This window comes from Scophthalmus maximus, chromosome 15, assembly GCF_022379125.1.
Source record: "Scophthalmus maximus strain ysfricsl-2021 chromosome 15, ASM2237912v1, whole genome shotgun sequence".
In the NCBI taxonomy this organism is placed as follows: domain Eukaryota; kingdom Metazoa; phylum Chordata; class Actinopteri; order Pleuronectiformes; family Scophthalmidae; genus Scophthalmus; species Scophthalmus maximus.
The window spans coordinates 7,089,849-7,115,945 of record NC_061529.1 but is presented as its reverse complement, the minus strand read 5'-3'; the positions used below and the strand labels follow the sequence as shown (position 1 = coordinate 7,115,945).

General features: G+C 43.3%; 1 protein-coding gene across 2 annotated transcripts in view; it reads right to left on the bottom strand.

Moving 5' to 3' along the window:
• zgc:110158 (uncharacterized protein LOC553590 homolog) overlaps positions 1-20,024 on the bottom strand; it is a 36,214-nt gene extending 16,190 nt beyond the window's left edge. For both annotated transcript variants that reach the window (XM_035610091.2, XM_047337612.1), the window contains exons 1-4: positions 19,753-20,024; positions 11,446-11,518; positions 10,237-10,298; positions 6,213-6,297 (exon numbers count right to left, since the gene is read on the bottom strand). In XM_035610091.2, coding sequence (XP_035465984.1) covers positions 6,213-6,297; positions 10,237-10,298; positions 11,446-11,518; positions 19,753-19,808 — 276 coding nt within the window. In that variant the 5' untranslated portion in view covers positions 19,809-20,024. The remainder of the gene's footprint in view (positions 1-6,212; positions 6,298-10,236; positions 10,299-11,445; positions 11,519-19,752) is intronic.
• Positions 20,025-26,097: the final 6,073 nt, after the last annotated feature.

Sequence of the window (26,097 nt, the reverse complement as noted above, 5' to 3'; positions counted from 1 at the left end):
AATCAGGAAAATCTGTCATTAGTTGGGACATGAAATTCACCAGAAATTAAGTGGTCGATGTAACTGACATGTTTTTACACAGAGGCAGGCATCAATTGGCTGCGAGCTCTTATGTTGAGGTAATTTCTACTGTGGCTACTTATCTGATTTTGGTCTGTGGAAGAAGCTGGTGTAGAGCTTCAGGCCCAAATAAAAAAAAAAAAACAGCAGACATGGAACATAAAAGCTTCAACCTTTGATTCCCAAACATTCGCTCAGCCTCAATCGCGACAACCCAAAGTACCGTGTAATAAACCTCATCCACCCCTCTGTGGCACCACGATGTCGTCTTTGTGGGCAAAAATATTTCAAACTAGCCGACGTCTTGATACACCTTCTGTGGCGGCCCGACCCTGTTGCGCTTAACTTTTTCCTCCTCGGTACGAGCCCACGATGGTGATGAATAGTCTATCAGGGAACAAAAGACTAATGATCTGATTGGCTCGTACAGTACAGTATGTAGATGGGCTATACAGGAAAACATTGATCCCTCCCTCTCCATTTTCCTCTTCCTCTCCCTCACCCATAGGACCTACCGTACAGATCAATAGTGCTCAACACATTATTGACCTCTGCCTGATACCTTTCATGGGGATAAAGACAGAAACAACACTGGATGGAGAGAGGGGGAGCGGCACGAAGAGATGGCCAATGTATCTGTGTGTGTGTGCGTGTGCCTGTGTGTCTGCGTGTGTGTGTGTATGTGTTCGTCCCTGCCTGGAGAGAGTACTAATCTACATTCTGGTTCACACCGATATGTACCTCATCACCGTCTCCTTGACCTGCTGTCCTGAGCGCACAGAGAGAGAGGGAGGAGGGAGAGAGGGAGGAGGAGAGAGGGAGGATAGGAGAGAGTGAGAGTTGTGTGGAGACGGGAGGAAAAATAGCTGACTGTGGTGATCTGGCTAATTTATCAGCCCAGTCAAAACAGTGTGTTTTGCGCTGAAGCAACAGGATACGGCTGCTACGCTCACTGTCACGTCAAACAAACAAACAAACAAACAATCTCTCTCTCTCTCTCTCCCCCCCTACACTGGCACGTGGCACGTGGCACGTCACACACACACACACACACACACACACACACACACACACACACACACACACACACACACACACACACACACACACACACACACACACACACACACACACACACACACACACACACACACACACACACACACACACACACACACACACACACACACACACACACACACGATGACAGCACTAATACATGCAATAGACACAACATCCACTTAGCCAACACTCCAGAAGAGAAGGCAGAGAGGCAGAAAGACGGGAACATGATGAGAACTGAGCACAACTGTGAACCGCGAGAAGACGGATGTTTCATCTTTTCTCCCTAATACAGATGACTACAGCAAATGAAGTCATTAAAATAAGACCCTCCTTTAACATCTACAGCATTAAGGTGATGTGCATACTGATGCATCAAAAATCATGATCCGATAACATAACGGAAATTATTCTGAAATTGGCAGTTTTATGTTTGGTATCTAAAATATATTTATATATTTTGTACTGAATTCAGGACTTGTAACAGCAGTTCTATATTGTGTGTTGCTACTTTGTGATCTCTCACATTGTTTTATATTAGTCTGAAATGAAGTTAGTCCTGATGGTGTAACAGCACTTAAGGTTGTGCAACACATGTATTGCAGTTTTTCCAAAACTTTTATCGCACAGCTAATTATCAAGTTTAATGGAGACTCTTCTCACTTTTTCCATTACACTGATTCTTCTGGTGGCAGAGAAGAGGCCAAATACAGTTAAGACAGAATGCATGCAACTATATTTTTGGCAGAATAGGTAATTACTCTTAACTCAAAAGCTAAATCTAATAAAAGTAACCCAAGGGTGATTTTAGAAGAAACGTGCAGTTTGAATAAATGTAAGAAGTAATTTCCCCTATAGGCATCTGGCTTCACACACACAAACAGATCACCGACAGTTACTCTATTTTAAGCTCTCTTTCTCTCGGTTTTGACATTTGCCCACTCAGCTCCATTTTCAAATACCTCAACTGTCTCCTGGTTGTGTCTTCTTGTTGTCTACACTGCCCTCTCCTCCTCAGCAATACTAGGCATTGTGGGTAAACAGCTAGATTAGCCAATCAATCTTCTCTCGGGAATAGAGGTAGTGGTGGTGGTGAGGGAGGGAGGGGGGTCAGGGAAGAGATAGGGAAGGAGAGCGGGAGTAATAGAGGAGGAGAGTTGGAGAGTGGGAGAGAGCGATAAGGCGAGTGAGACGGGAGAGATGAGAGAGGACAGAATTGTGTGTTGGGTTAACGAGAGACAAAATGATGTGGGGGGGGGGGGGGGGGGGGGGGGGGGGTTGTGCAGATGTGGGGGTGTCGCAGAGAAAACCACAAGTTGCTCCAACATAAAAAGATGATGTGAACCGGCTGGAGCCGCACAAAAAGCTACAGAGACAAAAAGAGGAGAAGGGTGAGAGTGTGACACAAATGAAGGAAGTTGTGGAAAAAAAGATTGAAGAGCAGATAAAAAACAGTTAACATTACGTACATGAATGCGATGAGAACATAACGGAAAACGGCAGAAGCATCAGATCTGCGTGCACCAACTTTCGTCAACTTAATACATGATGTAAACACAACTATGTTTTTAACTGCCCATTGCGAGCAGTCAAATTTGTCCAGCTACAGTTTCATAATTAAGTGAAAAAGATTTTACATCTCTGTTAATAGCATTAAATATTTCTGATGTTAAGATTTGAAACCGCACAAAGCATCAATTCTCTCAAGCCCCTCCTTGTCCCGCTTGCTCTTCTTCCCACCTCCACTGACAAATTTCCTCAAAACTCTGTAGTATTTTGTAATTAAAGATATGAGGAAAGTCTGTAAAAATAGCACTTTTTCCTTTTTTCCTTTTCCATTACCAATCTGTAGGATTATCTGTCGTCCCCTCGGACAGTAGCGATCTCCAGATTTGAAATGACTGTATTGAAATTGAGGATGGAAGTGTGTAATGGAAATGGGACAGAGAGATGCAGGAGAGCATTTCAGTCAAAACCTTAATGGTTTACTGGGATTAAAGACGGATTAAAAAATTAACTAATAAAACCAAACCGGCAAATTAATTGTTGTATGACATGATGTTTGAATAATGTATGGCATGTAGTGTATTGTCATCTATTAATGCAGGAGATAAGATACTTGCATAAAGTTAAGTTAGAGGACATGTAGGCTTCTGTAACACAACATTAACTACTGGTTGTAATTTCATCTGTTAAATGAGAGTATATTAACTTTATCTTTTGTTTTCCTTCAACTAAATATCATCAAATGAAAAATGAGGTGCTCAAACCCTTAAAAATAAGACCAGTAAATACCATATTTAAGATATGATCAGCCATTTAAGCCTCAACTAAACTAAAAAGTCTGCAGAGCTAGATTAATTAAAAACAGATCAAATATTGATATGAAATTGTGTGTATCAGATGCTTAAAGCAACTACACAATTGCAATATGCAATGATAAACCCAAAACTCAACATCAAATAACGACAACATCAGTCTGACGTGACAGTATAACAGCCTCGACATTAGTTTCTTAACCAGTGTCAGGACTTGAGTAAAAAGTCTCAATAGTAACCATGAACCTTCGCTGCGTCTCTGCATCCAGCAGCGAGAACTGTGATAATGCTTCTTAAATGCTGGCTTGCAATCTAGCAATCCTCAAAAGACTAAGGCATTCTTCTGAGGTGGGGTGAATTCTTTTTTTCCCCCTACCGATTCCTCAAACCGACTCGTTCTTTTGAGACCAGCAGAAAAAGGACCTGAGCTCTGAGACTTGCTTCAGGGGGCCGGAGCCAAAATTAAACCCTTCCCGTCTCCTTGGCTTTATCACTGTTAGAAACAGACTACAAGCAAACATGTCACACACACACACACACACACACACACACACACACACACACACACACACACACACACACACACACACACACACACACACACACACACACACACACACACACACACACACACACACACACACACACACACACACACACACACACACACACACACACACACACACACACACACACACACACACACACACACACACACACACACACACACACAGAGGGTTAACTGGCATGCTGGCTGGCACTGAGGGTGTGAGCCCCTTTACCCTCCTTCTTTGGGCTGACTGCCAAAGATGCCCCCTGTCCAAAAATACAAACACACACGCATGTGCGTACGCATGCTTGCATACACACACAAATCCCTGGCTTAGCCTCAGCCCAGTGCTGGGATTACCGGATTAGAACTCTATTCCATTATCTCCCCACACTATACAGCACACACACACACACACACACACACACACACACACACACACACACACACACACACACACACACACACACACACACACACACACACACACACACACACACACACACACACACACACACACACACACACACACACACACACACACACACACACACACACACACACACACACAGTTGGCCAGAGAGGAGAGGCTGAAGACAGACGCACAGTGTCAATCACAACACATGACATTTACACACAAAAGGATACAGTTACAGCTTGGCCCTGACAGTTAAAAAAAAACAAAAAAACACACACACACTTCTTACATTAGTATTATTATTATTGTTATGCAGGATTGCGATTGTGACGTTGTTATTAATAGGACTCTATGTGACAGCAAACAATAGATGAGCAGAAGTTCCTTAGCTGACCTCTGACATGATTGTGCAGCAAGAATTAAAAAATAAACATTAAACTTAATTTCTCCTTTAAGCGCTCGAGGGCATCTAAAATTCGGCAAGGACACATAAAAACTTTTCCCAATACTCAAAATAAAAACAAAAAACATAACTCACATATTTGTGATTTTCCCACCTAAATCCAGTCGCTTTTCTCTTTAATATCATAGTAATTGTGATCTGTTTGGGTTCTCGACAGCTTATCGGACTCTTTGGACAGTTTGGACACTGTACATCACATAATTAATCAAGATAATATTATGGCTGATTAATCAATAATGTGTCTGTGTCCACACAACCTTCCAAGGAGGGAAGAGAACAAAAACTCCCAGGAGCGTTAGCAAAATATTACGGTGCTGAGAAAAGTTTAAAAACACAAACCAGAGGAGCCATACTTTTCTATAATAGGTCAAATGAAAGAGATCGTTACAATGAAGAATTTTTAAATTGGAGTACAGGACTGAGTCCAACATCAGTTGGTCCTCTCACTTCACATCTCTCTAATCTTCACGTACGAGTCATGTATGATGATGCACTGTTAAGTTTCACTTTTGGATGTTTGTGTGGTCAGGCAGCACCACACTGCAGCCAGTGATGATGTTTCCGGTGGTTGTAGTCAAAAGATCTGTTTCTCTAAACTAGTTTAGAAACTGTGGCTCGCAGGAGAGCACCAACACAACACTGACACTGGACAAAAGCAGCACATCCCTGATCATTTATTGATGTAACTTCAGGAATTAGGAGTGTTTGGGTTGACACAACTTAATTAAAAGCTGAAACGATTAGTTGATTGATTAGCCATCAACTAATCGGTCATCATTTTTCAAGCAGATAAGGCAAAACATTCCCTAGTTCTACTTTCTAAACTGTGAGGATTTGCTGCACGTCTCTGATTTGTGAGATATTTAACTGATTAACTCCGAAGTTTTGAAGTGTTGCTTCAGACAAAACAAGGAATTTGGGACATCAACTTAAACTCCAGGACAATTTTCTTTTGTAGATTAATCTATTGTGAAAATAATTCTAAATTTTAGTCCTACATCCTTCCAACACTGGCGTGATTTCATAGGGCAGTTGAATATTTTCCACTGAGCTGGTTTCTTTAGACATTGGAGAAACTTTCAAACTCTCTATAGTTTGATGGACAAAACTGCAAATTATTATATTCACTGTCCAGTTGTCCTTGAGGTGCACAACATCCTCTACCCGCTTCTTGTGGATGCAACCTCAAGATTCTCCTACACACTTGACCTTGAAAATAAAATATGTACAGTTTCAACAAACAAAAGGAAACAAAAACCAGAGTCCACCATGTGTAAAGACAGTGATGTATATATAAGAAGTAGAAAAAGTGGCAGCATGCAGCGGCCATCTGTCACTTACATAGTCGTGGAAGGCCTTGGCCTCACTGGAGTGCTCGCATGTCTCCCTTCGGTCTGGAGCCGCACAATACAAATCCCAGAATACACTGAAATAGAGGGGAGGGGGTGGCAGAGAGAGAAGAGGTCAAAGGTTACAAAACAGAGCAATGCAACCAAATGTGTAACAGCTATTCATAACCAATTCAAACTCTCTCATTATCTCCATAGCGCTCTTAAACTGCCTCTTACGCACTTGAGCATCATTGTAAGAGGGCCACAATGCCAGTGTCGCCCCCTCAATCAACCTCTCACTCTCTTAGAATACATACACACACACACACACACACACACACACACTTTCATTGACTGAATCCATTTCTAACTTTAACTGTTGCTGCCGACAGTGAAGTCCTTAACTACCCTCCTGTACAAGTGTTGACTGGTAAATGGCCTCACTGTGAAAGAATTTGCTTTTAATTTGATCCATACAAGAACAGACAAATAGATCTGACACACGTATACATCAACTGTTACCATACAGACTTCTGTCGCGGTATATTTAATCTCACACACACACACACACACACACACACACACACACACACACACACACACACACACACACACACACACACACACACACACACACACACACACACACACACACACACACACACACACACACACACACACACACACACACACACACACACACACACACACACCTACCTTAAAACAACACCACTAACTGCCTGCGTGCTACATGTCTCCGAGGTCTTAACTCAATCAGTCTCTGTGCATTGATTTAGTGGACGTGACGTAAACTAAGCGAAACAGCGACTCGGCTAACGAGAAGCATCGTCAGGCAGCCACTTCACGTCCCGCTGGCAAACTGCAATGCACGCAGACATGTTGATCCCTAACATCTGGAATTATTCATATATTTCTGTACTTCATGAGACCAAAGCTGCTTTAAGACATGGATTTAAGTGGGGACATTTTCATGAACTTCTCCGGTAGGGACCGTATGTGCAAATGTTCGCAAATGTTGCTCAGACGTAGCTTAAGTTTTGTTTGGGAGTTCAACAGAGTTCTGACATTTTCCGGAAATTTTACTAGGGGGGGGCGGGTAGAGAAAGTTACGGAAAATGTCCCGAGGAACATTTGTGGACATTCCTCACGTATACTTTTGTCACATACTCCGCAAAATTTTCAGGCAATCTCTGGACTACGGTGCACGTCTGAAAGCAGCTCCAGTCATCTTGAGCAGATGAAGTGGAACTTAAGCGATATTTTAACCTCGAAACTTGACTTGTACTCTCACTTGACCTGAGAAGGTCAGAGTGCATGGCTAAGCTACAGGGCAGCACACATGATTAGTGTCAGCGTGTCCCTTAAGGACACATTAACTGGGAGAAATGCTTAAAAGCAAGTGGACTAGTGTAAATGAAATGGAGAGAACAGAAGGATGAGACTTTTTTTTCTTCTTTCCTCGACTACTTCTCCTATAATTAAAAGACGTGATATAAAAAGGTTACTTAACCTCTAAAGTATAATATATAGTACAGTAGTATAGTATAGTACTTTTTACAATGTAATATAAGTTTATTCTTTCTATTCAATATTGTATTTTTCTGCAGCATTTCTCAATATGAGCAAAGAAAGAACCTTGTGGTCCTTGATTGAACAAGAACATTACACTTATTCTTTAGACTTAACCAGCCTTGTGTACTTTCAAATTATTATTCTATTCCTTCTTTTTTTTCTCTTCCTTTTGTTAAAACATGTCCTTGGTCTCATATTGCTGATGGTGCTCTATAGGCCTGACGTTCATTCTTCTGACTCAGCAGAGACCAACCCCTGAGGTGAGAGTCACACTGTACTTTTTAAGACCATTTAAGAGTATATTTACAAGTGTGTGATTTTACATCCACAGGTTGTTAAACATTTGTTCATCTGTAATATGTACAGTACTAATGTCAGTTTTTCCTTTGGCCGAAGCTGTGCTCTGATATTCCTGAGGAGGGGGCAAGTAAAAAGAGAGACTTTTCCTTCAGGGGAACAATGAATGATCACATCGGTTCCTATTAGTATTTTCAATGATATAGTTTTGGACATGGAGTAAAGCTTGACCTCAAGTGAGTTTATTTTTTAAATTGATATAACAGATGAGGCTGGTACTATATCTTCTTCTTGTCAACAAATCCAAGGAAATTACTATAGGTCCTAAAACCAGTTTTGCAAAGGACGCACTAAAGGAACTAAAAAGCTGATTTCTTTGTCCCATTGACATCGTTATTTTGTCCAAAAACTATTAAAAACACATTAAAGACACTTACTGTTGCACCTGCTATTTACATTCACCGAGAAAGTAATGTGATTGGTTCGGTTCTTTTGTCTGTTTGTTGGCAGGATTACTCCTCAAGTTATGGACGGATTTTTAAAATCAAAGATAGGTCTCCTCCAAGGTAACAGGTGATTACATTTTGGGAGGGATCCAGACCCGAAAACCTGGATTCAGGAAATTTTCTGAAGGATTCTTCACCATAACGAGGGTGATTGATCAGCCTTGGCAGAGGTTTGTGCTCAATATGTGTTTTTGGTTTTTTTGAGTCGGTCCCACATACTGTCCTGCTCCTGAAAACACCAAAATGTGACCCAAAAATATACACCAGTCACTCCTGTTTAAGGAACATCTGCTAAAAACTAGAGCCCAGTTGTGTAAGAAAATTATATTACCTTTTTTAAAGGTGAAAGTTTATGGTTATGTTTTTCGTGTTTTAACAGCATTTACTGACAATGAGAAAATATCACCAGCCCCCCAAAAAAAACTACTAAATTGCTGACACAAACTTAATTAGCTGAATCTGGTGCCAAATGTGTCAGAAGCCAATTAGGTTCTGCTCTGATTATCTTCTGACATGGCTCAGACCGTCGCTCAATCTTCAGCTCGCAGAGCTCCGCTTACTTTTTTCAAGTGAGTCGAGAAGAACTTGATTCATCAAGACTCAGAACTACAGACATCTGGACTTCACTCAACCAATATAGCAACCTGCCTAGGGTTGAGGATTCAGTAATATTACATTGGAACTGTGAGTTAATCCTCAGTGATTATAAAAAAGTGCAGTAATGAAGTGGGACTTAATAAGGAAGCAGCATCAAATATCATTATACTTTAAATATGTCAGCTTGGGTTTAAACTACTGTAGTTACCTGATCAACTATTTGTAAACGTTGTTTTAAGGTCATTCACTTTCTCGCGGTGACGTCCGAAAATTAGCAAAACTGCTGATCGGTGCTTGAGGTGTTGACCCTAAAGGTCGAATCTTAACCAAGGGCAGAGATGACGGGGGAGAAGAGACAGCGAATGGAGAGGTGACACAAAAGGAACCGGGAATGCAACGGGTTAATCTGCGAAAAATCCCTCTCCCACGTGAACAAAGGAGAAAAGTGGGTGGTGGGGGAACACAAAAGGTGAGGAGGGGGTGAGGAGGGGGAGGGGAGTAAAGGGGGGGGGGGGGGGGTCCATTCCCTAACCATCTGGATCTATTGTTTCAGGAACAGGGGGGGTGAAGGATGGAGAGCTGGAGGAGGGGAGAGGGTAGAAGATGGGGAGGGAGGGGGTCGCACCCTCAATGACACTGGTCAACCCCAAGGCTGAGAGTGTGGCAGACTGTCCAACTCTGGAAGTCATTTTTTTATATTCCAAATGAGGACAAGCATCATCAGTTATATTTAATTTATAGTATTTTTCCAGGTACCTGAATATTTGAATGTTTATTTTTGTGTTTCATATATAAAATATCAAATTGAGTCTCTTTCATGAGCCACCGCACAATGAAAGCTCATAATGAAGCTACGTTTTGCACATATGACAGTAATGAATTATGTAGGGTCAGGATGGAAACTAAAGCCCTATCAATGCGTGTGTGCGTCTTGTCAATGGGACTACACACCCAATGTGAAACATACTGTAAAAATCTGTTTACAAAAAAAAAATTAAATTGATAGAAATACAAAAACAAACGAAGAGACGCAAAACTTACCACCACCACGAATGGAGGAATCCAGGAGGCTCCCCTAATGTAATATTCTTCTCCCATCGAATCTGGAAGAGGAAAGGAGAATAGAAAAGAGGAGAAGAGAAGAGTCACTTGCAGCCACTGGAGAGAGGATTATGTCTGCGGGTCCAGGGGTTAAGAACATATAATCAGTCAGTCTCAAACTGTCAATGGCCTCCGACTTAAAGATAGGCATCTTTCTGACTCGGTTGATCTCCATCTCCTGGGCTCCTCTTCCCTTTGTCATGTCTCCATCCTGTTCCTCTTTTTTTTACATTCATGAATCTAGGGAATAACTCGCTCATTCTTCGTTAGGCTGTCTACACCCAGAAGGGGGAATTGGGAGGCTTGGACATGTATAACAAACAACACTGTGACTACACAAGTCTACACTGTCGGCAAACAACTACATCAGCTTCTTATCTACAACCACTGCGGCCAATAGTGAACGTGATCAGGTGTAACTTTATAGAATTGCCCTATGAAAAATTGATGCTACACCTTGCACTCTAATCATGTTTAGCATGTTTGGACTGATATTGTATTACTCAGAGGGCTCAAAGCTAGCATAGCTGCCATAGCAAGGGTTATATTAAATTTGGCTTTAGAAATGAAGAAAGTTATTCTACATCCCAACTAGTATTTCAACTTAAATTATCGTATAGTTCGTTTGCCCACGTCCTCTGATGCGGCCGATCGGAGCAGTTCCTTAATTATACTGTCACGAGATTAGACACAAATAAACAGATTTCTGCTTTCACACCTGCCTTGTTTGGTCTGGACCCTCCGTTATTTTTTCAATTCGGTTCAAACCAAAACAACATGTGTGAGAAGTCCCTCGGACCAAAATGTATTCCGACATAAAGAGGTGGTCGCGGTGCAGATCAAACTGAACCATGGTTCGGTTACACTTTTTTGGATAGCTTGGACTTTCGGACCCATTGCAGGAAGTTGAAACTTTACTTAACATTGATTGTGATTTTAGATGGCATGCCAGTGTTCCAGAATCAGAGGCAAGGAGTATAATGCAACAGCCACGGTGTCTGTGCCTCCATGTTCCTACCTAATACAGGACGGTGATGAGGAATAAGGACGCAATATGGCCAACTGTGTAAAAGGGGCTTTACAAGCCAGTATCAAGGCCCCGTGTAGGGTCAGGACTTGGTATGAGCAAGAGAATAAATGCCTTCTTACCTCAGACAGGAAGGTCTGTGCGGACTTCTGTGCTCCCACATGTAGCAGGTACTCGTACACATATAACGCTAACCTGAAACACAAAAGGGGAAAAAATGTTAAGTTCCATTTCTTTATTTCTCAAAACCACTGCGCTATCAGCCTCTTACTATTTCAGTCCTGCAAACGCATCGAGGTGTTAGTTAGTTAGTTAGTGAGTTACAGCTATCGCCCTCCTACCTGAGCCGTGAGACATGAACCATTTTCTTACGTATAATACTATTTATACTATGGTTGGCTGAAAGCTTGATGGTTGTTTACTTAGAGTCGCGTGTCCATAATTTCTAGTTTGACCAGCCAATCAGCAATTTAAATTAAACATTGAATCAATACTCGATCCATTGCATGACATTTTGCAGTACAGAGTTGTAACTAAACCTCAACTGAGGGACTTCATAACATTCAGTGACATCATTGTCACTGAAGCACGGGTTTTATATGCGACACTGTAGTTTACACTGTTGTTATTTAGCAAACAAAACAAAAGTTATATTTCACCCTCACTTTTGTCACAGACACCATGAGAAACACTGCTCAGGATATAGTTCTGCTTCTGTGAAATTAGGATTAACCCAGCCCAAAATTCAAATTGGCTATTTGGAATTCAAAATGGCCGTTTTCAACAAAGGGTGGAAACACCGGCGGTATGCTGAGACGACGTCTACGCAAAATGGGCTTAAATTTCCAGGAATTCCATGTATTTGACACACTGCGCAGTGCCAATGATTCTCAAACGAGCAGCACATCCGCAACTGAGGGTAAATGTTGTAAAAAAAAAAAAAAAAAAACATGAGCACCACACAGACTGGAGTATCAGATGTTTTAAAGGAAAACCAAAAATCAGCAAGTATTGTAGATCTGGCTCTACTTGAGCAGCCTGACCAGGTAGATAAAATCACTTGGTTTCAACATTGATAGATCTTTTTTTAACCGCTACACACCTGTTTGAGTTGCACGTGCTGCAGTAACCGTTAAGACCAGAGGCTTCTTTGTGTGCGTAGCCATCTAGCAACAATCTACATGCGAGTCACTCAGGGGAAATCTGCTAATTGTAGCCACAGAGAATAACCTGAGTTACGCTCTCCCCCCTCTGACACGAGCCTCTGCATGCACATCTGTCACCCGCCACACCACCCACCACCACGAGTAAATTCTCAACCTGTGGAGAAACACGGTGGTTAAACAGTGGAGCTTCTACACACCTGAGTCTCACACACATCTCGTCTTTCTCGTACTTTGTGTCTACACAGCGTTCAGAATCAGAGAAAACCTGTGTAGGCCTGCTTTTTTCATGTGATCATTAAGGGAATGGATAAAGAATCGGGCCGATAAGCAGGATCAACAAAGGTATCAATACAATCTTATCAATTCCCATCTCTACGAAAGCTTCTGAGTACTACCAAAGGCTCCTGTGTTGCTGGATAATTTCATGCAATAAAAAAGAGCCACGTCATCTCAACAGCACCTCTGAAGCTAGTTAAGTTGTTCCAACACTGAAATCACAACGGGAACTAAAAAAAACACTCAGCAACTGGAATAAAAATTATACGTTCTGACTGAACGCACCACACACTGACAGTAAGAGCTGTACATGACGAGCGTTCTCACGAATTCCAACAACATTTTAAAAGCTCAGGGCAGACTTTTTTTCTTTCTTTTAAATCACTGCCATTTCAACAGGCCAGCCCCACTTGAGAACGGCAATCTACCAGGGTCTATTAACAGACACAAGAACCATGCTGCGGAGTGGGGAAACCCCTATTGGCCCAACATTGTACTCCTAACTCCTTCACTTAGCCGTGTTTAATAGGCTGTTAATGGACCATCAATCGACCGGCAGCGTGGATATGACAGTGCCCCGTGTGCCCAGAGCAGACAGTCCTCTGACAGGCCAATAAGGTCCTAATGAGAAGGACAGTAGCTCAGTGTCATAGTCCCCATCATTAGTCAATTTGCTGATCAATGAAACATGGCTTTGTGATAATCAGTGCGGTCTGTTTTTTAACCACCGACAGGGCTTTTTGCCTTTTCCGTTGCCGTCATTCGCCCGGACTGTTTTCGAGGTGTAGAGGGAAGGTGAAGCCTCTTTAAACGCATTAAGGGCATTTACACTTCTTATGATGATATATAGTTGTATGATAAAAAAGAGTTGGAACGGGGAGGTGATAAGCTCTTACTATCATCATGTTAAAAAAAAATAATTTAAAAATAGGATGAGATTAATAACTGCACTCAGGTTCCTCACGATGAATCCATCTATACATTTCAGGCGTCATCTGCTCCGGTGATGCTCGGTGACAGGATGACACAGCAGGATGCAACTATGGAGAATTGTACAACGCCCTTTCAAGAAAACAGAGGAAGGGGTTAGAGAACTGGTACTGAAAGGTTGGGGTTTGTGTGTGCGTGTGTAGAGGTCAATTTCCTGCATGTGTAAAACATACTTCACTATTGTACGTTGGTGATTCTGGCGATACGATACGTATCATGACAAAGGGGTTACTATTCAATTTCACATATTGCGATAATGTTAGTCAGGCGATGTACTGTATGTTTTATCCACTACATTATGAATAACTGTCATAGTATATACACAACACACTCCCAAATGCATTAAATATAGGTAGATATGTTTGACTGAACGAGCAGCTGAGGATAAATTACAACACTTTACCTAGAAATTATTTAAAGATCTATAGTGTTTCTGAGAATTCATTCTGTGAAGTTGTCCAGAGGATTTTCCCTACTTTATGTTTCTTCTATCGTACTATGTTCTATCGTTACATCAGTAGAGTCTTGCATGGTGGCATACGTGTTTTTATTTATTCTTGTCTGTTAATTTATGAATGGCCATTTAGGAAAAAGTCTTGCAAATTGGCTGAAGCTAATTGGGATATATAGCATTAGCGGTTGATTAATATTCTATACTTGTGTACTATAAATAGTTATGAATAAATACATGTGCACAATATAAATGTCCAAATGGGGGATAGTTATTAACTCTGCACTTTTCTGGGAGCAGGGGCTAATATGCACTTTCATTTATGGTAAAAATTTTGAAGTCAAGATAAAGATGAGGTGAGCAGATGAAAGCAAGAGAAAATGCCAACAACTGCTGGAGATATGATCTGTGCCTGACCTTCTCTCGCTAATGGTATGCAAATGTTTAAAATATGCATTGTTAGTATGCAAATTTAGTCTGTAAAAGATATACATAGGCAAATAGACAATAACTGTAGAAACGGAGCCGACATGATCGCACCTCGTCCTTCGCGTAGAAACAACAACGGGTTATGGGATATTATCATTTCTGCTGAAGAGGTAATTTCTCAACAATTTTATGATTACATGCAGTTTTAACAACAGAAAAATATATATATAAATCAGAAAGTAACAACTCAAGTAAACGCATCTGCAACATTTCAAGACTTTACACATACAACATGGACATTGACATAGCCATCATTATGACCATTATGATCTGGCCTCATGACCATTCCGCTTAGCGTAGGTTAGACGCTACTTTGTTGAACATGCTCTTGTGTTATTTTAAGGATGAAAATTTACTTTAAAAGTTATTAACGTTCCTTTCATCAGCATCAACAACCGGAGAAAAGTTGAGAGTGCAATAGAGACAGAGCATTTGGAGATAGGGTTCAACAATTTTTAGATTTAGTCGTAGTCTCAGTCCTGAGATAAAAGTCTATGTAAGGTTAGCCATCGTTAGTCAAGCTCCACCTTTTTACTTTTAGCCAGGTTTAGTTTGGTCGGGACCTTTTGACTTCTCAGTTTAATCTGAATCAAAACATAAGGTGTGAAGGGTGCTTAGGACAACGGTCCGGACCAACGGACCAAAATTTACAAAGAGAGGTGGTCTCAGTCTGGATCGAATTGAACCATGGTTCAAATCATCTGCGGAGTGAAAACACTTTTTAAAATAGTTTGTTGGAGGTTGAGACAGCACTAAACAATAACAGAAGTCAAATAAGCGGGAAGAGAAATTTGTCGAGGTACCACATGATGGGGAAGAATTTTGGCAGGTTGGTGTGCAGTCAAGGGGTCGACCGATTATTGGCCTGGCTGATAATCAGCGCCAATATTCACCAATTTTAAGGTCATCGATATCGGCCATTTGTAAAGCCGATTTGCCGATAAGATAATTGTGCTACTTTGGCTCTGATGCAGCCGCAGTCACTACTCTCCGGACTTTAGCTATGTCCCATCCATGGTGGTTTGTTTGTTCAACTTCCAAATAATGCTGCCGATAGCTCCCCGCACTTTGTGTGTTGAGGTCATGTCGAAAGGTTCTGTGAATTAAACATAAGCTTTAAGGCTTTTCACAAAGTTTTGTGTGAAGAGTTTGTATTATTCTAAATGTTGACGCCTTTTAAAACTTTTAACTGCAGACAAACATTGGTTTCAAATGTCGGTATCAGCCCTGAAAAAGCAATATCGGTCGACCCCTAGCGCAGTCTTCATCTCCGATGATATGTTTAAAAGACGAGGAAAAATGTTGTCTACTCTTTCCACCTTCAACAAAAATATAAAAAGATTTTGAAGAAGTTATGTTTTAATCAAGAATACATTTTAGTCTTAATATTGCATGCTGATATAGTTACACATCATGACCAATGGTATTGGTGGCATCTTGTCATCGTCTAGTCTTAGTCATGCCGGTGCCATCTTGTTATTGCCTCATCAGAGTCATGGAAAAAATGTCTTTGACCATCCGATTTTGGTCGTGTTTTTCGTTCACGAAATTAACAGTATCAAGAGAAAACTGAATTTTTCTTGGTACTTATGTAATCTGATTCTTAGCAAATTTGGCAGTTTATCTTGTATGCATCAAACCACAATTGCAGACACAAATCTGTGTGTACGATGTTCACAAAGTCAGTTTGAACAGGAATTTCGTCAGGGCCAGACAGCGAGCCATCCTGCCCAGAGAGCAGAGTTGAGGTTGGCCCCCTCTTGCAGATAGTAGCTTAGATAACAAAACATACATGAGCAAGTGGACATCCAGACATAGATGAACGAACAAACGGCACAACTAGCCTTGAATTCTAAGCTTTCTGAAGTGGATTTACACTAGTTAATAACATTCCACTTTAACTAAATCTACCATACTGCACGAGAAAAACATATCCAACAGCGAGAGTACACCCTTGCTGCATCAACTTCTTTTAATTCAACACAGACAGCGGGACCGATTGGTTGTTTCACTATTGACCGATGCCCTTAAGAGGCTAAACACTGCAGTTCTGCTAAGACACACACACACAAACACACACACACACACTTGACCAATTTAGCCAGGGGAATCTGACCACTTTCCGAGGCTCCTGGCAATTTGTAGGTCACAAAGCGCTGCGTGACCGCTGGTGTAGAGTTTAAGTCACTGCCACTTTCAGGTCACCCTCACGGCTGGACAACACACACCCATCTGTACTTTGCCAGGCCACTAATCACACCTGAATGCCTACGGTACAATTTTCCTCCATCTTTGCTGATTTTAACAGTTCTTAAATGCCTCCGAATGGCTCACAGGACACTTTAGGGACAATGCAAGTGCTTCAAATATTGATACTGTTTGCATCTCCCTGTACACTGCAGGTTTACTGGCCTGGTTACATGTACAACCATCTATAGGAGGGTTTGTACATTTGTCCTATGTCTGGGGATGTATGGATCACACTGCAGACCCCCCTCCCTCCCTCCCTCCCACTCCCACAGCCCTTCAATGAAATTTTTATGTGTGGTGTGTGTATGGGTGTTTTTGTGTGTGGGCTGCGTGTGCGTGCACCTGGCCTACTGCATTATTGAAGCTCAGAAGCTTGCTCATAGAAAAGGAAGTGAAGTTCGAGGAGAAGAAGAAGAGGGAGAAGCTACGGGATAGTGGAGAACAGAGGAGAGAAAGATTAGTTTTGACTGGAACATAAGAGAGGGCATGCCCCATTTTTTTTAGGAGGAAGAAACAGTAGGTGGTAGAGGGGATCAGAGGAGCAGTCAAGTCATGATGGAAGGCGGAAAAGAGAGACGGGGGTGGTCGATCTTGACAGCCAGAATGTGAAATTATGTTCATAAAGGAAGGTTAAGAAAAAGAGACAGCTCCAGCAACACTTGCTCCATAGTTTTTTGAGGTTGCATGAATTGGTGACAGCGAAGTTTTACATCACATAGCTGGAGACACCATCTACTCGCTTCCGAATTCTGCTCTGCCCCATCCGGTTATCATGCTGCGACGACACAGTCCTTCCTCCATCACACCATGTGAGGTGACCTCCTGACCTCCTGCCCCCGCCGCCGCCTCCTATGATCCGTGATGGGACATTAGCGCGTTCAAACGCTCTAATCCCACGGTGTGACAAATCTCCCCGACGACGTACACCAACGGCACACCTGACATGCCGCCCGAGGGCTCCCGACAAAACCCCCCCTCTTCAAACATGGATGAGTCTACCCACCGTATCGCCCTCTCTCCTCTGTCTCTCCCCCTTTTTCCACTCCCGTCTCTCGAAATCTGACGCAAAAGCTGAGAGTCGCTGCTCCAGTCTGTCTCAATAATGCAACGCTGAAATCGAGGGACTTTTGAGGAGAAGCGAAAAGGGAACGGGGGGGGGCGAGAGTCAAGAGGTTGACGGAGACATTAAGGAACATGGGTTCGCGGCGGAGGGCATGGGCCTTTGGGGCAAAGGGTTGCCCACTGATCTTCGCGCAGAAACACACACGAGTCTGACAGCCGTGTCCCGCCTCGGTGGCCCGGGCCGCAGACTGGTCCAGAGAGAGGGGGCATGTCCCACCGGTGCTCGACCCCGTCCGCTGTGAGGGAACAAAGCCACGGGCGTCCGCCCGCGTGGAGGCTCCCGCGCCTCTGATCTACGCCTCGTTCACCTGGAACCATCTGTAAACCCAAAAGGTGTAAGCACCGAGATGCCTCGGCCACAGTGAAATCGAACAAAGTTGCAGTGAAAGCGTTGCACCAACTAGGTCCACACAGGAGGCTTTGTTAACCGCCCCCGTCGCTGCAGAGACGCGGGCTTCTAATTCCCCCCAGAAACGAGTGCATGGAGGATTGTGAAATGAATCTTTCTTTTATTCTTTCTTTTTTTGAAAGATCAGCGTGAAAGGGCCCTGCGTGTCTTTATCATCGTCATCGTGAAGGTGTTTCACAGGCGCGCGTCTCCCCGGCGAACAACGGGGGCATCGACGTGCAGACAAAGGGATCGTGTGGAGGAGCCGCGGCTCGCGGAGCTAACGACGCCGAAGTTTCTCTCTGACAAAACACGAGAGTCCGGAGCCCGACGCCGCCGCCGCCGTCCCCTCCTCCTCCTCCTCCTCCTCCCGGCACCGGGTCGCACAGGTCGGGGCTGCGTGGAGAGGACGTGTGCGGGGCCGCCAAAGTTACGCGGCGGCATCGAACACACGCGGACGTCGCCGGCGTAGCCGAGAGTCTCACCCGCGGCGGAACCATCATTCTGGAGCCACCACGTTCCGGTGCTACATTGTAACAAAGCCCCCCCCCCCCCCCCCCCCCCCGCAAACAGCTGTAATACTATTTTTTTTTTTTTTACGAATACACAAAAAGCCAAGTGGGGCTACAAAGCACCGCGTCACTCCGGAGTGCATTGTTCGTCACACACACACTATCTCTCTCTCACACACACACACACACACGGAGAAGCTGAAGTCAAAAGTGGGATCTCTCCATCCGTGCTCCACGCGAGAGAGAGAGAGGGAGAGAGAGAGGGGACACCTTTTCTGCGTGACTGTACTGGAAACACGTGCAGACGCGTCCGGGAGCGAGCGGGCAGCACTACACCCGGCTCCTGGAAGTGGTGCAACTTCGATCGTCGTCCCCCCCCAAACAAACAACAAAACAAACAAAAAGACCCAAACTAACCGCGGGCTGCCTCTTTTCGCACGACGAAAGAGTGAGACGGGCTCGTGTAGCATAGCCGCTCGGGGGGGGGGGCTAAGTTAGCACGCCATGCCCCGGGTAGTGGGGCGGGCGAGCGATACGTAATAGAAGTGGCAGAAATAAATAAAAACATAACACGACGAATGAACTAACAGCATCACTTCCTCCCCCCCCCCCCCCCCCCCCCAACCTCCGTAGCCTGCGTTGTTCGCCAGGCGGGACCCGGCTGAGCCTCGCATCAGTTAGCAACTTTAGCCACCTAGCATCACTCTTGTGTTGGCTCCGCTCCTCTGTTGTGACTGCAACACTGTTCGGTTGTTTGGGGGTTTTTTTTTTTTAAATGTACTCACTTTTCTCTCGCCTGGCTGTCGGAGGGGACCACGGCTCCTTTGCCCTTGCCGTACATCTTGGAAGCTGCTCGGGTACTTTTAATGTTTTATCCCACTCGACACCTGTCAAAGAAAGCGACCAGGAAAAGCTACTATCTCCATAGCTACCCGGTCGGTGTTGTCTCCCTGTCTCTCCCCCTGCGCTCTCTTCGCTCCGGTTTCCTTTTCTGTTTTTTTTTTCTTTTTTTTTTTTTCTACATCCTCAACATTGCCCACAAATCAGGCAGGGTTTCAGCCGGGGGGGGGGGGCTTGAAACAGTCCACTGGTGGAGCTTTTTTTTTTTTTTTTTTTCAATCGCTGTTCCAGGATTCAGCTCACGCCCCCCCTGTTCTCAGACGGTGGGGGCTTCTTAAAGACACAGCGCCTCCGCTTCTTTCTTTTTTTTTTGTCGACTTCGCTCAAGTTCAAGTTCTCTCTTCTGAAGGCCCCTTTGAGTTCAGGCCTCATGGTACAGTTGTGTTAATCTAACTGCTATTACAGTTCTGACAGCTTGTTCGGCCGCGATATGCTGCATCCTAATAGATAGATGGATAGTTACTTCATTTATCCCAAGCTGGGAAATTCCGGTGTAACAGCAGCACGATTCACACAGCACACTTTCAAAATATATACAATATATACACAAACAAATGTAAAAGAATATATACGAATAGCAAAAACATATAGAGAATAAGACTAATAAATATAAAGAATTTAACATGAATATTAATAGTGGAAGTAGTGCAATAGTACAACCAGTTACCAGTAGTGTGCAGAGGAGCATGGTAACACGAAGGTGCAAACGTGCCGGGATTTATCTTTTAATTCACATTAAAAGCAGAGTCCAGAGTCTATCTGTCAGACGGAGGTGAGGTGTTGTAAAGTCTGATGGCTCGTGGCAGGAAAGATTTCCCGTAGCGGTCCTTGCGACAGCCAAGCGGAACCAGTCTACTGGAGAAGGAGCTGTCCATTGTCCATGATGGACAGCAGTTTGTTCATAGTCCTCCTCGCCACCACAGCTTCAAATCCGTACATTCATGGTGCACTTCGATGTTTTGTTGTTCGTCCCGATGTACCCCGCAAGGGCACTGTTTGCCCCAAAGGCTCACCTTCAGATGCACACCTTGGTTGGTTTATGTGCCCCTTAAGTGCCACCGTGTTTGGCCCAAGTACCTATCTAGTGTCGCCTTGGGGCGAACATGAACCCCAACCAAATGTGGCTCATTATTTTTCACCCCCGACCTTCAGACACCCAGCGGACGCCACTGGTTGAGGTTATTAACCTACATGATTAAATATAGTAACTTTTACAATGATGTAATTCATTTGTTGTCCGTGAACTACTTGGTTCCCAAACTGGGGGCCGCAGACTGCCAAGGGTCATGAGAAAGGTGGACACAGTCCCCAACTAACTAGGGGGGAAGTTTGCTTTTATTTACTAGTTTAATTTTGTTCTGTTATTTTAATTGACAGGGCCAGCCATTAAAAGCAGCTTCCATCCATGTATCTAAATTTGTTCTAGGATCAAGACATTGTCTTTTTTTAGATGTTCTAACTTAATAATTTGCAATGTTTTGTGATAACTGCATTATGCATTCTTACTTTCTTTTTTTGCCTCCGAAAGTTTCTTCTTTCAGTTTTTTTTAGATTTGCTATTACAGTATCTTGTAATAAGATCTATGGATTACACAAGCACATTCACAAGTACATTCCGGTTCCTGTTTTTTTAATTTATTAAAGCGTTAAAAACTCTAACAGAAAAACTAATGGAAAGCGCTGATTCTCAATACGTTATTTGCTGAACTCTTTACATTTCCTTTCAATCATGATTATAATAATAAAGGATGATACAGCTATATCCAGGTATGGCGCTGGCACTTGGTAGCGACGTCCAAGTCTGCGTCATGTCCCTTTAAGAGTGTGGCAGGGCAGTTGCAGAGTTTGTGTGTGTGTGTGTGTGTGTGTGTGTGTGTGTGTGTGTCTCCGTCTGTGTGTGTGTGTGTGTGTGTGTGTGTGAGAGAGAGAGAGAGTGAGTGAGGCAGGGACAGCAGTGTGTTCTCTTTTCGTGCTACTTGCTGTGGGAAGGGCACAGCTGACTGTCTGTGTGCGTGTGTTTGTGTGTGTGTGCGTGACAGTGAGAGACAGAGAAGATAGAGAGAATACACGTATGCATGTATGAGGTGAAGCTTTTTTACACAAGAATACAAACACCTCCCGATGAGCAGATGTAGTATTAAGGCACAGAGGAATAATGGAGCAAGAAAAGAGAGAAAGAACAGAAGCTAAATTCTTAAAAAAAATGCTAAGAATATTCCCCGGTGAACCACATATAACGGCACACAAACGGACAAATGCAATCGACGTAGAGGACTGTGATTTCACAACTGACATACTGCAAATGTTAGCAATGTCTTTACAACATGTATGTAAGTTGGATCATGTTTAAATTCATGCAAAATAGCAGTGTAGAACAACATGGATACATTTGAAAATGCTGTTCTACCTGTAACAAAATGACATTCACCCTAGCCAGCATTAAAGTTGGACACACTTCCTCATCTTTGACCAAATAAAATGAAGCCACAGTCCCAGCAAGTATGGCTTCTGTTCAGTTTTGATGTAGCCAAACGGACGATTCAGTTGTTCTCATTCTGACATTGTTTTCAAAGGAATGAGGATAAAACATTCATTTGAACACACTACATGTCTATCAGCTGAGGGTAAATCAAATGATTACGACATGAGTCGCGATTCCAAAGACGATTAGAGCAGGTTTGTCACGTCATTTTCCAGAAGTTATCCCCTGTCCATGCTGACATTTTTTAATTTATCCACCATGTATACCACTCTAACGGAGGGAAAACCGCGGCACGGTGTGAACAGACGACTGCAAGAGTGGGAAAAAGATGCATTTTCAAATCAAGCAGGTTTATCTTCATGTGAGAGAACCAGAACAGGAAGAGATAGAAAGTGATGGTGCAGGTATCCTTTAAGCTGTAGACCACAAACTCTATCACTGTCTCATCATAGCACCAGTATTGATCCGAGAACCCAATGATCCCCGGGATCGCTGGCTCTTCCTTCTTTGCACAGGATAAACACGAGTGGTGTCGTCGTGTACTTCCTCTCTGTGTTCTGTTTTATCAAATGCAGATGAGCTGATGAGGTGTTTTGCCACTCGTTCTATATTCCTGTCCATTTACCTTTTTTTCCCTGCCACCTATAACCGCACCAACCATCCAATGGCGCTGTCACAGATGTATGTAATAGCCAATGATAATTAAGCACAGTGTACCACGTGCTATAATTCTAAAAGTTCTGAGTGTACAATGATACAATCACTTTGACCATAGACTGTATATATATATATAAAGATGGACGAGGCCTCTTTAATTCCTCCCACTGTACAAAAATGATGCCAAAATATCCCGGATGTGGGGGAGCTGTCAGACTTTGTTTGGAACCAGAGTCGGTGCAGTAGTGATCGTGGAGCGGGGCTGCGGCGCCGAGGCCCCGCCGACACATGGCCTTGACCAATCACGGGTAAGTTTCAGCCGTCAATCATGATGTTTCACCCAGTTTGAATAGCATCAATTAAAATGAAAAACAAACGTACCTGAAAAATGAACACATGAACTTGAGGAATTACCAAAAAAATGACAGAAACCATCTTTGAGAAAATGTATAATTTGACTTTTTATTTTGGCCCATGTCCCATCTGCTAACATGGAGGGGGCGTGGTTTAAAACCTATTACTGCAGGCGGGCAGCAGGGGGCGATCACGATGTTTTGGCTTTGCTTCTGGGGATGCTGTCATGTTGTCGATGTTTATACACAGTATATGATTTTCGACATGTTTTTTTTTTTCCATAACAGTGAAATCATATGGAGCTGACTTGGAACGAGCCTGATACATACAGACGTGAGCTATGTCGATGTTACGATGTAATGTCATGTTGTAGAAAACTGACCTGCGATCTGCCTCGATAGATCCAATCACTGCCAAGATCTCACGAGAAAGCCACTGTCACCTCTCACACGCTGCTGCAAACCCAAACTGTATTTCAAACATTTGTTTGGTATGATTCCGTACAGTTATTCTCAAGTTTTCTTAGGTAAGATCAGATAAGATAAGATAATCCTTCATTAGTACCACGATGCTCTGAAATACCAGAAATCTCAAGCCTTATCTGGTTCTTTATTTTGTATTCGGCACCTGGCAATGCTGCACTACAAACTTCATTATCATCCCTCTCTCCATCCCTTCCTCTCTCCGTCCCCCTCTTGCTTTTCCCACTGGTATCTTTTTCTCTCCATTTTGCCTCATCACTTGCTTCTTCCTTCTCTTCCACGTCGTCATCCTCGCCTCTGACCCACTTTCCTGCCTTCTTGCCACTATCTTCCTCTGTTCCTGTTGGTGCACCCACATCCTTCATCTCTCTCTCTCTCTCTCTCTCTCTCTCTCTCTCTCTGTCTCTCCTCCCCCATCCCCTTCTTCCACCATTTCAGTCTTTCTTCCACTTGTCTCCTGCCAATGTTCATGCTTCTCCACCCTCCTCCTTCTGTTCCTTCTCTTGCTTCTCTCCCATCTTCCTCCTTCAGCACCTTCACTCATCCTCTACTTTTCTCCCCAAGTGCATCATCATCCCTCCATTCTCGCACAGCCCCACAGAATATTCCCACTCTCGATTCTTCTCTCAGCCTTTCTCTCCACCTTCCATTCTTCACTCTTGCTCATCTCTCTTATCTCCTTCCTTCTCCCTTTTCCCTCACCCTTGCGCCCTTCTCCCTTGTCTTTCCACCTTGTCTCCCCCCGTCGCCAACTCCTCCTCCCTCCTCCTTCCACCTTGAGTCATTTCGCGCTCTCTGTGCTCCCCTCACTACACCACGGAGCCACTCAGGACAGACATTCATCAGCGGCCTGAGATGATAGATGCTGCTCACCACAGCACCAGCAGCCAGTTAGCCTGGGGTGATGCCTTGTGCATACAGATATCAACTGGCTAGCTGTAGTGTACCGGCTCATCCAGGATCGAACATACACAAATGCTCTCACGTTTGCACACACACACACACACACACACACACACACACACACACACACACACACACACACACACGCACTTGCCTCTTGTCTAAGTCGGCCGCTGTGTGTAAAGAAAAAGTTTGGTGCATGTAAGAATTTATTGATAAGTATGTGTGCGTGTGTACATATGTGTGTGTGCACTGGAGATTGTTATGCATGTAAATTTCAGGGGAGTTAGGTTAATTGGGTCTGAAAAAGCGGTGGGTGTGTCTCTCTCCTCCATGACAGGCTTATTTACATAGCAAAGCTGTAATTACCCTAACGAAGCCCCTATCCTATCAGTGAGACTACACACACACACACACACACACACACACACACGCACACAAACACACATGTCCAATCCCCAAACAGGTTTGAGCTCAATCGTGCCAAACCTGTATTTTTCATCACTCCAGATCTCTCTCAGAAGCACATTCCATTCACATGTTCATTCCTAATTGAATGCCAATCAGTCGGTTTGTTCAGAATTTCTGTATCAGAGCTCATTGGCTTCTAAGAGAGAAGCGGGACCCATTCCAGCACTTAGCAATCACTTCCTTCCTTCTCCCCCCCCCCCCCCGAAAGGCTTTCCCCTGTGTGTAATGGTTTAATACAGGGAAAAGAGAAAAGAAAAGATCTACTTTGTATCATATCAATTAAAATCAAAATTCCAAATCATTGTTTCAGAAAAATGAGTCGTACAAGAAGGTTGCTGACATTTAGAGGAATCATTATCCATCAGGCCAGTTGAGGATAAATTAAAACTCAGATTTACAATTTAATGAGGCCTCTCCAACTAGACAGAAATCACCACAGACATTTGACAATGTTCTGTTATCAGCTTTATTCATAATATATCATATATTTATAATAGAGTGGGTATTTCAGCGGGTCCCAACATGGAGGTTCTGACCCAACAAACAAGTCGTAAAATCAATCGGAGGAGTTGCAAACAGGATAGGAAGATTAATTAGGAATTTTTAAAAAGAAAAAAGAAATGATGTTCCCAGTTTTTCATTTGTATTTGCTGAGGTTTTGAAATATCCATCTCCGTGGGTGTGTTCAGACTGAATGCAGGTGAAGTTTCTAGGTGACACAATTGCTAATCAATTTGGCAATACCAACACAAATACATAATTCAACCTGGTTGATGCAAACTGGTACGTTCAATTTGCACCTATCCCAGAGCTCTATTTAAAATAGAGAGAGAGATTGGAATGCAATGGCAGATATAGCAGGAGATCCTGATGAGAAGCAG